The sequence below is a fragment of the Myiozetetes cayanensis genome, unplaced genomic scaffold (genome assembly GCF_022539395.1).
Source record: "Myiozetetes cayanensis isolate MyiCay16 unplaced genomic scaffold, myiCay2020 scf14, whole genome shotgun sequence".
In the NCBI taxonomy this organism is placed as follows: domain Eukaryota; kingdom Metazoa; phylum Chordata; class Aves; order Passeriformes; family Tyrannidae; genus Myiozetetes; species Myiozetetes cayanensis.
In genome coordinates, this window is record NW_026087048.1 from 19,358,381 (window position 1) to 19,375,132 (window position 16,752).

Below are 16,752 nucleotides of genomic sequence, written 5' to 3' on the forward strand. Positions count from 1 at the left end.
CATCTCTCTGCTGCCCTTTTCCATCCCACTGCTCCCCCTTCCCATTCCACTGCTCCCCCTTCCCATCCCACTGCTCCCTGCTTTCATCCCCCTTTCCCATCCCACTGCATCCCTTTCCCTCTGCTCCCCTTTTCCAATCCCTCTGCTCCCCTTTTCCCATCCCTCTGCTCCCCTCTTTTCCAATCCCTCTGCTCCCCTTTTCCCATCCCTCTGCTCCCCTTTTCCCATCCCTCTGCTCCCCTTTTCCCATCCCTCTGCTCCCCTTTTCCTGTCCCTCTGCTCCCCTCTCCACCCGCTCCCCATCCCACATCTCCCCCCCAAATCTGAGCAAACACTGCCCCTGGTATTGTAAAGCTTTGAATGTTTTCACACCCCATTAATTTATTACTTCTCTTTCCTCATCTTTAAATTTTTTTCTCCCTCTTTTTTTTTTTCTTCCTTTTCCCGTATCCCTTTTTTTTTTGCTGTTTTTTTGTGGGTTTTTTTTTTTTGTTAAATTCCGACTCCCCGCTGCTACAGCGATTTTCATCTTGTTGTTAATTTTCCCTGCTCCATATGGAGCTCCAGACATTTCACCTGGAGGCTGTACTAGATTTTGCTGTAGCGATCGCACTTCCGGAGGCCAAAACTGTCATTTAAGGATCCCGGTGCATCTGTCTCCGCCAGGCTTTTCCTTTGCTTTTTTTTTTTTATTATTTTTTTTTTCCCTGGCATCGGGAGAGTGTGAATAACAAATTGGATGCACCTGAGATTCGGATGATTAGTGTGTTTTCCGAAGCCTGGGCGACTTGTAAGCAGATCGCTGTAGGGATGGGGAGGGCTAAAGAGCCACCCCGGGTGAATCCCCGCTCGCACCTCCCATCCCGGAGCGTCCCGGCAGCCGGAACGCCGAGAGAGCCACCGAATATTTCATCCTGCCTTGTCATTGATTAGAAAAAGAGCCTTTAATTTCATTTCACCCCATGTTGTGATTAATTTGCATTCTTTGTCAGAAGTTAATGGAGTTTTTTATGGTTCGCTCTGAAATCCTTGAAGACATCGGAGTTGATCTGATGTTTATACAACCGCCAGCGGAATTTCTGCCTGTGATTGATGGGGAGCTTGATGTTATTCCAAACGGCTTTTTAAGCTGTTTTTAAGAATTATTTGAATAAAATGCAAGCAAGATATTGTTATAACGAGCAAGATTATCTGTTAAAAATCTGTTTCAAATAAAGAACATGATAAGTGGCGAGGGGGCGGGGAGGAAAGAAAAAGAGATCAGAAAGACAGGAGAAATGATGGGCACGGGGGATGATGTTTGTTAAAATACGTTGGCCAGGGATTCAAAAGAAGTTATTTCAAAATACCACAGACCTCCGTTTAAGGGCCTTTTTTTAATAGGCAGAGTTTATTTTTACAGCAGGAGAAATAATGGGAATAAATCAGGGAAGAATTTACTTAGAGTTGGATTTTCCTTTGGATTTTTTTTTTTTTTACTCTGAGCTTTTTCCCCTTCCTTTTCCCAGCACTGGAACTGAGAGAGACAAATCCTGGTAGTTCCACAATATGATGGCATATCACTCGAGGAAGAGGGATCCTTAAATCCCACTGCAAAGGAAACAGGAGTGGCTGGCAGGGAATTTTTACAGCCCAGGAAAGCGGGCGCTGTGGATTTGCCGCTGCTTTTGCTTCCTAAGAAAATAAAACAGGGCAGGGAAAAAAAAAAAAATCCACAGTGTGTGTGAGAGAGAGAGAGAGAGAAAGGCTTTTTGCTCCTCCTGGCAGGGAAAGGTTTGGGCTTTTCCCACATCCCAGCGTTTCAAAAGCAGCGGAGAGACAATGCCGAATATTCCGGGTGTGCTGGGCCGGATCCTCAGCTGGAGCAAATCCTTCCCGTGGCTCCAGCCAGGACACAGCCCCTTTTTCCAGCAGGAAAACACCTTGACTTTTTTATTTTTTTATTATTATTATTATTATTATTTATTTCTGCTCCCAAAGCTGAGGGGTTTTTTTTTTGCAAGGTTTTCTTTTCCTCCTTCCATCAGCAGATGGTGATTTCTGCACGTAGCATTTAATTGGAGGTCCGAGGGCTCCTGTGCCGGAGCTTCCCTGGAAAAACATTCATTTTCCTTTGCTGCATCTTTGCTAAATAATTGCCTTGCCTCTAAATGAAGTTGCTGCTTTCTGATCCCTGTATTAACACGGTGTGAGGTTCTTTTTGTTCTCTGTAATCCATACTATTGACCACGTTTGGCCTGGTTGCATTTCAATGGAAGCAGCTTGTCAAGGCAAAAAATGTTTACTTTAAGTTGGGATGTAAAAGAACCATTTTTTACTGCTGTGGGTTTTTGGTTTTTTTCGGTTTTTTGTTTTTTCCAATTGACAGAAACATCCTTTAAGCATTCATTTATTTTAGGGGGATAAATTGAGGCTGGGTTGCAGCATTTTTCCCAGGCAGAAAGAAATGTTTTGTCTTCCAGATCTGTCATTACATCGAACCATTTAAAAGACATTAAACACTGTTCAAATGCTAATGCCAAAATAGTGAATTAAATTGTTGTATAATATCCTAAATATGATAGATCTGTGCAAGTCTTCTTGCTTTTATAGTATATTCCAGAAACCACTGACGATATTTGAAGCCAGCTGCTGTTATTTGAAACGTTTCCTAATTTCTTAACATAAGTTTTATATGAATCATTCCTGATAATATACTTCAGATACATTTTCCTTTATTATATTATTATTTTTTTTCTCCTTAGAATTAAGGTTGAACTTAAAACTTGATTAGAAACTTGCTGTAAAATTTGAATTCAGTTTTGGTTTTTCCAGAGGTGTTTTCATGTTTGAAAACTGGAGAGATTTTAGGAAAGTTAAAAAAAAAAAACCAAACCTGTTTGGAATCTGAAGCGTAAAGGGAAATTTTTTATTTATTTACTTTATTCTTCCTGTCTGATTTTTTTTTTAATGTAAAATTGATGTTTGAATAATGTGGTCAAGTGTGGAAATGTAGGTAACTGGTAAACCCTGATTTTAGACTATGTTTTAATATGATCTGTGTGTGTTTTAAGAGTGGATTGTCAGCTTGGAATCCTGAAAGACTGACGTGTTTGGTTTTTTTTTTTCTCTCTAATTCTAAGGATTCCCTCCCAACCCAAACCATTCTGGACTTCTTTGAAATACTGACATTTCTTCAGTGATATTTTTACAAATATTTAAGGATTTTCTGTGTGAGTTGGTGCTTCTGTGGAATGGGAGGTGTTCCTGGAGTGCTTGGAGGGAACCATCTCTCCCAGTTTTGGTTCCTGCAGTGGATGTCGATGAATGGGAACTGAAACCTGGGAGAAGAGCTCTCAGTGAGTGGATGGGTTTGTGTGGCTGGTGAACCATCAGCAAATATTGGGTTTACTGAAGGTTTATCATCATCCTGGAATGGTTTGGGTTGGAAGGGACCTTGAAAACGATCTTGTTCCACCCCTGCCATGGGCAGGGACACCTCCCACTGTCCCAGGTTGCTCCAGCCTGGCCTTGGACACTTGCAGGGATGGGGCAGCCACAGGAACAGGCTGTCTTGGCTGGGATGAGGAGCAGATGTGGTTCCTCCCGAGTCCCCCAGGAGCTGGAGGTGACCAGACAAGGCTGCAGCAGCTCTGTGCTCCATCTGCCTGTTCCTGCCCACGGGGGCAGCTGTGGGAGTCACAAGTGACTGGTGCTGAGGAGCAGCAGCGCCTGCTCCTGGGGGTCTCTGGGGTTGGGGGCACTGCTGGAGGTGGGCACAGCAGTGCCAGTGTCTGCTCTGCCTGCAGGGACTGCTGGTTCCCTCTGCCAGGGGCTCAGGGTTGTGTTCAGCAGGACTTGTAGGAGCACACGTGGCCACCTCTTCTTCTGCAGGGTGGGGTTTACTCAGAATGCTGAGGAGCCTTAAAGCCTGGAGTAAGAGGGAATGATTTTGAGGTCCAAGTCCCCTCCAAAGCACCCAATCTTCTGCCAGGGCTGTGAAACCTTGGCTTTAATTCATGAGAGATCATAATGTGAGCTGCTGTGGGCAGTGCAGGGACAGGAGGGGGTGGTCACTGCACAGTGTGGTGCCTCAGCCCACTCAGCACCTCGGTTTGCTTGGAAAACTCCACTCACGTGCCCAAATTGTTACTGCTTTGGGTTATTTCCTTCCAGCTGTCCCTGGGATTGTCTCATCTGCAGCGACCACCGTTGATTTTGCAGCTCCTCCCGAGGAAGCTCAGGGTTTTTCCAGGTGGATAGGGAAGTGTCAGACTTCAGCAATCGACATTTTACCTGTTTCTTTGCGAGCCAGAAGGGACCTGCAGGGCTGTGTGGAGGAGGAGGGACAATCCTGATGGATATTCATCTGCTGCTCTTCAACCCTCCTGGTATTAGGTGTTTCCTTAGATGATTTATTCCTCTGCTGGATTATTGGAAAGGTTTTCCTTGCTGCAGGGAATAGTGGTAGTTGTGTGTGGAAAGAAGATGGAGAAGAGATGCAGGGTTGCTGGTTATGCTTTTGTCTTTGGTCTGAAGATCCTGGTTCTTTTGGGCTCTCAGGATTTCTGGCTGTTGTGGTTTTATTTTGATCTTCCCCAGCTGTCCCACAGCTCCCTGGGGATGCCCAGGCTGAGGCACAGAGGGGAAGGATAACCTTGTGTGATTCAAGCCTGTTCCTCCTCCCTGGACGTCCCACTGTGGTGTTTGTCCTTTTGGTTTTTGGGGATTTGGATTCACTGATCCTTGTGGGACCTCAGGAGATTGTATGATTGAATCCCTGCCGAGTTGGGATCAGTTTTCCAGGTTCTCCTGGTGTTCCTCTCCATTATCGTGGTTGGCATTTTGTTAAACTCAATAAACAAGGGTGACATGAAGCAAGAGCTGGTTAAAACTAAACCCCATCCCTTTATTTGGTTTCTGGTTGACCACCCTTTGTTCTGCTTATTCCTTTTTTGTGATGCCTGGGACGAGGTCTAGGCCCGTGGGTCAGTGGGGGACTGGTTGGACTCGGTGATCTTAGAGATCTTTTCCAACCTGAATGATTCTCTGATTCCAAGATCTTTAACAGCAGTTTGCTAAATTTACTGGTTTTCCAAAGACTTGCTTGTCCCACCTTCCTGCTGACAGAGGAATGTGTTGTCAGGAGCATCCTGGAGCTGCTCCAGGGTAGTAGTTGTTGTTGGTCGTAGTCATTGTTGGTAGTACTTATTGTTGGTCCTACTTATTGTTACCTCAATCCTTCCAACAGTGGGGAGTTTTTCATCCCCACTTTGCTGAATTGTGTTTCTAAACTCTGGTAAAGAGATTTCTCTGGCAAGTGGCTGCAGTTCAATGGTGGATGAAATAATCTCTTTATATAAATTTGTTTGCAGACCTCGGGGAAAACCAAAATAATATAATTGTAAGAATATATTTAATATTAAGGTCGTTGTGAATTGTCTATTTTTTTTTATTATTGTTTTGAAATAATTTTCATTCTTTGTGTGTGTGTGTTTCGTGGCACTGGTTGAAGTTTGCCACGTGCAAAATCCATGGATTGGGATGGGGAGGGTGTTGTTTGGAATGTCAGGAGTAGATTAGGGGGGTCAGCCTCACTGGTTTGGTGCTTTGGCTTCTTGCAGAAGTAGAACCAATTGCAATCTTGCAAGAATTTGTAAAATATATCTGAAAATCGTGTTTTAATTCCAAAGGAAGAGTCAAACCCATGGTGGTGGAGACCACATGGAAATCAGCACATTTACATGTTCCTCTTCCTTTTATATCAGGGCAGAGACAAAGCATTTGTCAGGAGGAGACAGTGGTTGTGGTTTCTGCTCTTCCTTAAAACTACACCCTCGTTTGTACAGATTAAAAATAAGTCCTATCTACTTTTAAAATCCACAGTTTCCTGGAGTAGGAAAAGGAATGTGAAGCCTCCCTTAAAAACCATAACTGTATGATTTGTTGGTATATGGATTTTTCTATTAAGAAAGAAATACCAGGAGCTTGAAAAGCAGTATATATGTAAAGAGAAAATTTGTTAACTGATATGGGAAGATCTAACCCTGGGTCACCTGCAAATCTCTCAAACAAGAGCTCCAGGGCAAGTCCTAATTCCAGAGAGTAAAAGGGAAAATTAAAGCTGTAGCTGGTGACTCCTCCCAGTTACCCGGGGTGGATTCATTTGAGTTTCTGTGATTGTGCCGGTGAATGGGATGGGAAGGGGATGGTAGAGAGGTCTCCTCAGCCACTTCCCGGCCAGAGGATCTCCATGGAGACAGAAACACAACCTGATGGGCTGTCAGAAGTTGCTTTTCATAACCAGAGGCGTTCATTAAATGGGAGATGAAGCAGGAGACAAACTTGGGCATTTTGAACCAAGCTTGGCAAAAATGCCTTTTGGAGGGTGTGCTTTGTGGAGTGGTTTATCCAGGTACCACTGACACTCCACGGGCTGAGAAACAGGCTGGGAATGGGACGGATTTATTGACCTTTGGGGCTTATTGGCTTTGGGGCTGCGGCCGCTGCGCTTGGATCCCTCAAGATGAACTTCTCATCTCCCAGCAGCACCTGCAAACCCAACAGCTGGGGAAGGAGAGAAAGGAGAAAACAGGTTATGATGAGTACTTTTAGACCAGTTTTTAATGTTCAATAAAACTGGGCTGCCTCCCTTTCTCCTGAACTGTGGGCAAAAAGGAGAGGCGCCGACTGTAAAGTTGTCGGCGGCCGGGTTTGGTTTATGGTTTCCGAAGCTGCCCGATAATGGGAGCTCGGAAAAAGGTAAACAACAGAGTTTTAACAGTGAAAAATATGCCTAATATAAACACAGCAAAGTTCATCGCTGCTCCCCAACTTGAAAAATACGGCTGGAAGGTCGCATTTGCTCGTGGAGTTGAGGGAGGAGCAGAGCGTGGCCTCACAAGCAATATATCTGAGGCAGGGGAAAGAGGTAATACGTCTAAGTGGGGAGTCTCGGTGGCATTGCAGAGAGGAGAGCTCAGGAGCTTTATTTAATTGAGAAAATGAATCAATTACAATGATGTTGCATCATCAAATGCAAGGGAAATAGCAGATATGTCGTTACATCGGGTAACAGTGTTAAAAAGTAATTGAGTGTCTTAAGCATTTTGAATCAATTCCAGGTACTGGCACAGCCACCTTAATGCAAAATTTATGAAGATGATCTCCAAATAATCTGTGGCTCTCAGAACTGGTGTAATAAAGGCTGGGGAGGGGGTGGTGTGAGCAGGGACACGGCTGGGCCCGGCTCCGGCCGAGGGTTCCCGTGTCACAAATCCACCACTTGCATTGGTGCTGCTCTGTCTTCCACGAGGAGCACTGAGTGCTTTTATTAGAAATGATATTTTAAATCTTGCTCTGAAATTGGATGTAATCATACCCGTGTTGGGGCCACTCTGGGTGACCCCACCTCTATTCCTTTTTGTGACAAGACCTATTTTTCCTGTAAGGAAATGTGAGTGATGCTCTGTTTGGATAAAAATCTCAGTCGCCTCTTCGTGTGCATTAGTGTAAAGAAGCTCCAAATCATCCCTGTTGAATAAGCTGAGTCTATTTTGTCATTTAACATCTGGAAGGCAAGGAGGAAAAAAAGGCTTTTTATAGCCACGAAATATTTTGCTTATTAGCAATAATGTAAAGCAGCAAATTTGTTCTGTTGAGTCGTGATAGATAGAGATTAACCATTAAAAAATATAACAAGCTGCTTTTGTGGAGGTATTATTTTATTTTCTTCCTTGGAAAAAATAGAATTATCCTCAGAAACTTTGTGTGCTGCTGATACACTAAGAAAAGATTCCATGAGCTTAACACCAGCTCTTTTCTTGGTGCTGGTTTTCCCCCTCTGTGTTGGATTTTGCTGCTCAGGTGTTGCTGGAGGATCCTGGGTGCTGGGGGAGAGCACTTCCAAACTGGTGGCAGCTCAACAGCATCCCTCATCCTGGCACTGGCCAGTGGGAATGAGAGATGGAAGTGGGGTTGGAAAGGAAGCGGGGTTGGAAAACAACATTTTCACCCAGGACCGAGTTCTGTTTGCGTTGGGTTGGCAGCAACTTTGTGTCTGGTGAGGAAAAAGAGGTGATTAATTATCCACCCCCGTCAGGAATGGTGTGCACAGAGAAACTCTGGGAAGAGCAGCGTCCCGAAATCCAGGCGGACGTTCCTGCTCTGGGCTTTGTGTTCCGTTCTTTGGGCTGGGATTGTGCCTTTGTTTGGGTTTGGGCTCAGGAGGAGCTCTGCCAGAGTGGGTCAGGGCACTCTGTGGCTCTGTGGAATCAGTAGAAGGGTCTGGTGTTACAGTCAATGAATTTCACAACAAAATGGATGAATTAATAAATTCAGAAGGGCTCAGAGACGGCCAAGAAAAGTCTTCCCCCTTTGCTGTTTAAAACAATACAAAGTTCCTCAAACTTCCTCGTGATGTTCTGCTTGGAACTGAAGGAAAACTGGGTTGGAACAGATCAGAAACTTGGGGAAAAGCGGAGTATTAAAGGCTTTCCTGAGCAGCAGTAGATACTTCAACCACATAATTAAAGTTTTCTTCACAAAAAAGGGATTGTGAGCAGAGCCTGGCAGTAATCCAAAATTCTAATTTCTGACTATGATTTAATTTCAATTTTAAATAAATCGGTTTTTAATTTAAAAAGAGTGAGCTTCATAACATTAGCAATGATTGCAACATTAAGCCCAGTGTTCACAATCTAGCAATATAAAACATTATTTATATCTGAATCGTAAACAGCCTTTTGAAATGGATTATGGTTTTTCTTCCTATTCTAATACAACCTGGAGGGTACTAAAAAGTGTTGTGTGAAATTAACATTCTGCTGACTTTCGCCTATAAATGAGAAGCGAGCTATTAACATTTGTGTATTTTCATTATGTAAATTGTGTTAACACATGCCCACAAATTGCCACCAGCGATGCAATAATTTTCTCTCAGTGATCATAATGTGTCCAAGTGAGTCATTTTGATTATGACATGCTAATTACATATTGTCTTTTTTCAGATTCAGAAAAACCAGGGATCTTTAATGGTAAGCTTTATGAGTTCAGAAAAAAATTCACTTTTCTTTTTCCTGATGGCTGCTTCCTCTGCATGCTTGAATGCCTTGTTTTAAACTTAGCAAATTGCATTTTGAGGAAAATGCAAACCTTTAACTGCCTGTATTAGATTAGGTACCATTAGAAATAATAGAACATCCTGAGCATCAATGTTTTTATAAGAGTTTGCTGCCGTTGATTAATCTTGCTATATTTTATTGCATTAATGATTTTTTCTTTCCACTCCACTGTAAAGATATTGCATATAGGCTAATACTTTTCCCCTCTCTCCTTGCCATTGCAGCCTCTCCAGTTATTGCAGTGCATTGTTGATGAGGTGAGTCGTCGTCTTATGTGCTTTCACTCCTAAAGTCATTCCTAATGGACTGGAAAGCTTATATTTTGTTTCCTAATGAAGCACAATGCCCGACATCCTCCGAGCACGAGTTGCCTTGTGCTGCTTGGAGCTCTCAAACATGCACTGGCCTTGTCCCACTTTGTGCTGGTTTTCTGCTCTGAATGTTGAGCTTTTTCACAGACTGGGGTCTCTCCCAGACCAGGCCTTGGAGCTGTTGAGGTCCTTCAGCCTCAGCTTTGGTGTGTGAGTTGTTCCTCAGCTTCGCCAGTGAGTTGGAACAGAGACATTCAGGTCTTTAACAGGGGTGATTTAAGGCAAAAAAAAGGGGTTTTTAACAAGGAGAGAAAAGTGATGTGTAAGCAGGAGAGTGTCACCTAATCCTTTTTGTTCAGTCAGGAGGGCAGAATGTGTCATCCAGCTACTTCCACCCTGTCCCACATGTTTGTTGAGCTTCATGTGAGCCAAGTGCTCAGTCTTGGTTGTGTCTCCATCTCCTTGTCTGAGCTGCTCACCTGCAGTGAGTCCTTTTATTAGAGAATGACTTCGGGGCTCAGCTAAACTTCTTCTTTCCAAAACTGACGTTTGGGCTTTGAGTGATGCACTCAAATTCAAATGAACAAGTATCCTTTGTGTCAAGGAAAGTTCTCCCAGCTCCTTGCCCTGGCTCTTTATGGTGTTCTGGTTCTTTGGGTGCTTTTGAGGCAATTCTGGTTCTTCAATCTTTTCCATCCGTTGTTATTCCTGTTACACACACCTTTGAGGTGTGGAAATGCCCCAGCAAAGGGCCTTCTCCATCCTCAGGAAGGTCAGGTAAAGATGCTGATATTTTACCTGTGTTTTCCTGCTTTTCAGTGGGTACTTGTGCCTCAATCTGAGCTGTTCTAAATCACAGCCCTGAAGAGCTCATATTATGGTAGATTGCAGTTGGACTTGATGATCTTCGGGGTCTTTTCCAACCTAAGGGACCTTCTGGCAGCTTTCACATCTTGTCCTCAGGATTAGAGTTGCTCCAGTCTTCTCAGAAAAACATTAACTAAGGAACTTTGTGCAGCCTTTAAACATCCGAGTGCCGAGTTAACTTCAGCATTAGCATTTGGAGATGTATTTTAGTTTATTTTGTGTTCCCCAGCTCACCACAGAACCATCCGTCTCCTGAGCTGGTGGTTCAGGATGTGCTCTGTGTGTGTGGGCACATTAAGGCTCCAGGTGACAGAGCACAGCTCAGCTGAGAGTTCTTTAAGTGCCACTGGCTTTGTTTTGAACACACTCGGTGTCGAAATGCAACTCGCCCTCCATACCATTTAGATCCCGGGGGAAGAGCAGAATGGATGGGCTCTGTGGTGTGGTTTGCTCTGTGTGTATTGTTAGGAGGTCATTTAATAAGATCTATAATGTTTAGGTGGTGGCTGCCACACCTGGAAGTGCAAATTCTTGGCCTGCCGGTGTCACGGAGCACGTTTTGTATTAAGGGCTTTTCTGAGCCAGCTCGGGGGTAGTGCTGACTTTAACAGCTCTTCCTGCCTTGTGTACACAGACTTTAAAGCCAAATGTGTTTAACTTGTGACTATTCTGGGTTTTTGTCCTTCTGTAAGAAGGGGACTGGCAGGAGGACCTGCTTATGGGGCTAAAACTCTTCTACACGAGGACCTGCTGAGGGGGGAAGTCTCTGTGCTCTTGATACTGCTGAGCTCTTGTTGCCACCAGGGGTGTTAAGGATTAGAAATGCTCAGTGTTGTAAGACTGATTATTTTGGGTCAAATATTGCCCTTGGCTCTGAGGAGGTCCTAAAACTCACAGGAGGAGCAGGGCCCCTCTCCTGCTTCGCTCCAGGAAGCCCCAGACGCTGGTGCAGAATTCCCCACCTGCCCTGGTGATGATCAGAGCAGCAGGGGATGATCTGTAGGTGGCCTTTTCCAAACAGATGGGGCACAGCAGTGCTGCCATCGTGGCAGGGCTCGTGGGTGAGCCCCAGTGTCACGGGATAAGGGAGGAGCAGATCTGCCAGGGTGGATCAAGCTGCCTCAAGAACCTCCAGTCTCCGTGTGGCTTCGTGCCACGGTGGTGATTTGGAGGAATTGTTGCAAAGTTGAAAACTGGGTGGGTTTTTTTTCAAGTCCTTTAACATTTATTTTGTTTGTTTGTGGTATATATTAGTAGTTCTCCTGTGAGGGAGAATGATTTGAATTTTTGGCTCCTAAAGTGATGAACCAGCTCTGTGGAAGAGAGCATTTCTTGAACTTGGGTCTTACCCCAGTCCTTCCCCCTGGACCCAGCTAAAAACTCCAGAGCCTGACACAGGAGGACCTAGAAATGGTTTAAAATGATGAACTGGGTGAGCTTTAAGGTCCCTTCCGACCCAAACCATCCTGGATTCTGTGATTTGTCAATGACTGAACTAGTTAAGAGGTTGTTTCTCTATTCCTTACGGGTCTTTGACTTGTAAGATGGCACAATATGCAATGAAAACTGTCTGTGGGAGTTTTTAGATGTTCTGCATAGTGAGATTTTTGGAGCTGGTTTGAAACTCTCAGTGAAATACAGGAGACACGGCGGGTCACTTTGGCAGCTTAAAAAAAAGTCTGTTTGTCCATTTTCTAGGACCCAGATTTACTTCCAGAAATTCTGCAGGACAAATAGGTGATTTGAGGAGCAGGAGAATTGAACAAAAAAACCCTCAGGCACAGGGGTTCTTCTCAAATCACAGCAAACCGTGCCTGATGTTTGGTGGTGTTAAATGGTGTTATCGGGCTGTTAATGACATCGGTTCTGGGATTATTTTTTAATGGCAGAATTAGTGTTGGAGCTTTGTGTGAATAGGGAACACGCCTGCCAGAACCTTTATTTTTTAACATGTGGTGACTTATAGTGAGATCTGATCCAGCTACAAATAAGACACGCTCATTTAAGCAAGTCCTAATTGGAGCAGCATCTCCCACCATGACAAGATTCCCGCTCCTGGTCCAAAGATGAGGATACACTCGTCGGTAATGGAGTTCATCCTGCCACAGCCAGCAATAAAGGCAGGCTGCTGTTATTTGGGAGCTGAGAGCCATTTAATATTCCAGCACTCAGCTGAGTTTGCCTCCAACTCCAGGAAATGCTGCCTGGGAAGCGCTGAGCAGCGCAGATGATTCCCGTTGGGAAGGACGCGCGTCGCTTGCCGCGCGTGCAGCCTTTCCAGAACGCTCCTACGTGGAGGAGATTGGAGTCAGGCTGGAAGCAGGAGCTGCTGCCTGGCTTGGGAGATGTCCTAGATGTTGTCCTGTGTGTCATGGTCATGCAGCCAGAGAATTTGCCATGAAGCAGGATTGTGCTTCCCAAGCACGAGGGGCAGTTTCGGGAAATGGTGAAAAGTTTTTGTCTCGGAATCTGTTCCAGATGATCGTTTGGAAATACAAAGCACAGAGTCCCAGGAGCAGCTGAGGGAGCTGGGGGGGGCTCAGCCTGGAGAAAAGGAGGCTCAGGGGGGACCTTCTGGCTCTGCAATCCCTGACAGGAGGGGGGAGCCGGGGAGGGTTGGGCTCTGCTCCCAGGGAACAGGGACAGGAGGAGAGGGAACGGCCTCCAGCTGTGCCAGGAGAGGCTCAGGTTGGACATTAGGAGGAATTTTTTCCCAGGAAAGGTAATTAGACATTGGAAGGGGCTGCCAGGGCAGGGGGGAGTCCCCACCCCTGAAGGTGTTCAAAAACCTGTGGATGGGCACTTGGGAACAAGGTTAGGTGGTGAGTTGGCAGCTGGAGTTGCTGATCTTAAAGGTCTTTGTCATTCATTTTGGTTTCAGAGCTACCATGGTTTGTCTCACTGCAGAGGTGATTTCGTTGTTGCTTTTGGTTTGTTTGCTTTTAATTGTACTGAATTAAGGGAAAAAAGAACTTGATTTTTGTCTGTCAGTTTTAGTTATTGGAGTGTTTGGACAGTGTTCTCAGGGGCAGGGTGGGATTGTTGGGGTGTCCTGTGCAGGGCCAGGAGTGGGACTCTGATCCTGATGGGTCCCTTCCAACTCAGGATGTTCCATGATTCCATGATTGAATTATTCCAATTGCATTAGGAGCTCGGGGAGGAAAGACTTCCAAGAGCAAATCCCTTTTCTTGCAAATAGGAGGCAGCATTGCAAAACCTGCCTGTTCTAACAAGTCAGGCAGAAATTGAGAAGAAAAATTAATTAGTTGTCCTCACAAATCCTTACCCTGATAGCTTCATGAGTAAGTAGAGAGAAGCTTTCCATGAGTTTCTTGAGCATTTCTGTTAAGTGCCCCCACAGAGATACTCGGTCTCACAAGACTGCAGTTTAATCTAGCTCAAGGACTTTCCAAACTCCACAAATCAAAGACCTCTTTTTTTTTTTTCTTTTTGTCTCTTTTTAAGTCCTTACTCTAGAAACGTTCAGCAGCTTCAGTTAAGGCTGGTGGGGTGTTAAGGGTGAGCTGTGAAGCATTTCAGTGGCAATATATTTTCCAGTTTTCCTCTGGAAAGAATTAACTTGATACATGTATTTTGTAGAGTTGTTTCTGTTGGGTTTTTTTTACATGGTTAAATATATCCCTCCATTTATTGCTATGGCACAGCCTTAAAAATTCACAGGATGTTCAGCTTGATCAAATAACACGATGAGTGTTTCCTCTGGAGTCCTGAATTCCTTAACCTTCTGCATCAGTGCTACATTTTGCTCTTGCTATAAATGAAGTAAAAAACTCCAAAGGCTCAGAACGAAGCAAGATGTGATTTTTTTTTTTTTTTGCTTTAGGAATTTTGAAGGTGCTGATTTAAATGTTGATTTAAGCCTGAAAATTTGTGGAGTTTGGAAGATTTCCATAGGATATACACACATATCTCTGTGTGTGTGTGTGTGTGTGTGTTCCAAATCCATCATAATTTGTCCTGTGTAAGTTGGTTTAGGGTATAGTTTTATGGAGACAGAAACTGTGACCTTACTAGTGTATGAGATTCAGGGACTTATATAGGAACAAGGTAAAACCACAGGTAGGAATTGCTGAATAATTACCTTTAGACCAACCTGAGCAAGAACCTTCCCAAGAGGGCAAGCTCATTTAATGGTTCCTAAAACTCAATCTTGTGGATGTCAATGGTCATGCTTGATTATTTGCAGCGGTGTTTTATGAAAAAGCAATAAAAATGCATCGGGAGGGTAGAGAGGAAGGAAGGGAACAACAAATGGCTTCGGTTTTTGCCGGGGTCCCCTCGGTGTGCGCAGGTAGAGGCCGCGTTTCACGCTGCGGTGCCTCGGCTGCTTGAGATGTGTTTGAGATGTGTGTCTACCCAAACACTGCCGTGCTCTGCTGCCTTATGATCGACCAGAGACCGGCAAGGGGAGGCAGAAATTCCTGCGTTTGTTTTAGAGAAAAAGCAATTACAGTTCCAGTTAAAGGATTAACCTGTTTTCCCAGCTTATTGCCGGGCCCTTCGGAGAGCCCCAGCAGCAGGCGAGGGGGAGAAAATGCCTCGTCCTGCACCCTGGATTGCTCCTGATCTTAATTACACTCCTCCACTTCTTCCCTCCCCTCTTCTGGCCTCTCAAAAATAGCCCCCAGTAGCAAAATCTGCAGGAGTAACAACCAAACAGCCCCAAGAACCCCCTGGCTTGTTTAACCGGGAGTGTCCGCTCCGCGCGTGTTCCCAACCAGCGGAGGTCGCTGATATTTCCAGGAACTTTGGGAGCTGAGAGAATTGCTGGTCCTCACGTGATTTGGGGTGTTAAAGGTAGGCTGAGTGTTTTGGTGGATAAAACGCTGGCCTTTCGACCTTGGTTCCCATCCAGCTGGAGATCTGGAAATAAATGAGTGTTGCTGCTGCCGCTCGGATCCCGGCGGACAAAACTTCACACCAAAATGCCCCCTCGTATCATTTGTCACGTTTGGCACCTGCTACTAAGAAAAGAGCAAGAAGTGACCTGGTGCTGAGGTGTAATCATCCCTCACCTTCCTGCTGGGGGTGGGAGCAGGACGGGGACAGACCCAGAAAGGCTTTCAAGTCAGGGCCCTCTGAGCCACCTCCAGCCAGCGCCGGCTTCTGCCAACTTGTTATTTGTTGGAAATCACCTGCCATTAGCTTTGTGCAAAGGCTTTGAAGTAGATTGGCTGGAAAGTCAGAAATGGATTTTTTTGTTGTTGTTTTTTATATATATATATTCTAGGAATGCTGTGGAAGAAAGTTGTTCTTAGTCAGAAATGGATTTTATATCTATATAAAAAATCCAGAAGAGTCGTCCTCGTGTGAATAAATCTGAAGTTAGAAGTGGATTTTATTTATATGTAAAATCCTGGAATGTTGTCCTAGTAGGAGTAAATCTAAAGTCAGAAGTAAATGATAGATAGATAGATAGATAGACAGACAGACAGATGGACAAATAAAATCTTTTTTTAGGAATGCTGTGGAAGAAAGTTGTTCTTGTAGGAGTAAATCTGAAGTCAGAAGTGGGGTTTATATATATATATATATATAAAGTCAGGAAAGTTGTCCTAGTAGGAGTAAATCTGAAGTCAGAAATAGATTTTATTTATTTATTTGTTTGTTTGTTTAGATAGATAGATAGATAGATAAATATTATAGATAGGTAAAATCTTTTGTTAAGAATGTGGTGGAAGAAAGATGTCCTTGTAGGATCAAACCTGAACATGTCCAGTATTGTCATGTGCTGGTCTCGTTGTAACCACATTTATTACCTGTAATGGCACCTGGCAGCATTTCTGGTGCATCTAAAACCTGTTTATCTAAAGTGAAAAAAATCACTGTTTGGCCACAAGGTAAAATAGAGCTCCTATAGAAAAGGGAATATATTTTGTGAAAGCTTGAGTAGAAGAGAAGCTGGAGTGCATAAAAATTCTTTAATCCCGGAGATTTTGTGGGCTGAAGTGCTAAGCCAGAAATGCTCTGTGAGGCACAGACATTATTTATTAAATAGTGCCATTTCAGCATCAATGGAGGAGCTGCAGAATAGGAGTATGTGCCCAGAGGAGATGATAATTCCAAAGGCAGGGAGTGCTGGGGAGGCCCAGAGGAGAGAGGAGCTGGAGTTTGGTTTGCTGGGTTCTGGTAACTTCCCTCCTGTGGCCCTGGAGCCACAGGACCATGGCAGCTCCTTCTGCACCAGCGCTGCAGAACAGCAGGAGCTGTGGGGAGTGGGGAAATTTAACCCTTCACAGACAGGGAGCCGGCACAGGACGGGGAATAAAACCTGTTTGCACCCTGACCCACTGGGAATTCTCAGCTTGGGTGCCCTCAGAGTTCTTCCAGGATTGTGTTGGTGACGCTCGTCCGTCATCCCCTGTGTTTGCTCTCCCTGAGCAGTGGCAGAGATGCTGGAAACAAAATCGTGTCCAACAAACCCACAAAGATGGATCAGGCACCTTCCCCCT

At 44.6% G+C, this 16,752-nt stretch overlaps 1 protein-coding gene across 3 annotated transcripts in view; it reads left to right on the top strand.

Moving 5' to 3' along the window:
• The window catches only part of MAP2K5 (mitogen-activated protein kinase kinase 5), a 255,429-nt gene that overhangs the window by 78,666 nt on the left and 160,011 nt on the right, over positions 1-16,752 (top strand). For all 3 annotated transcript variants that reach the window (XR_007628145.1, XM_050309546.1, XM_050309548.1), the window contains 2 exons: positions 8,988-9,014; positions 9,326-9,358. Coding sequence is in view for 2 of the 3 variants with exons in the window: in XM_050309546.1 (XP_050165503.1) it covers positions 8,988-9,014; positions 9,326-9,358 (60 nt within the window). In the remaining variant the exon portion in view is untranslated. The remainder of the gene's footprint in view (positions 1-8,987; positions 9,015-9,325; positions 9,359-16,752) is intronic.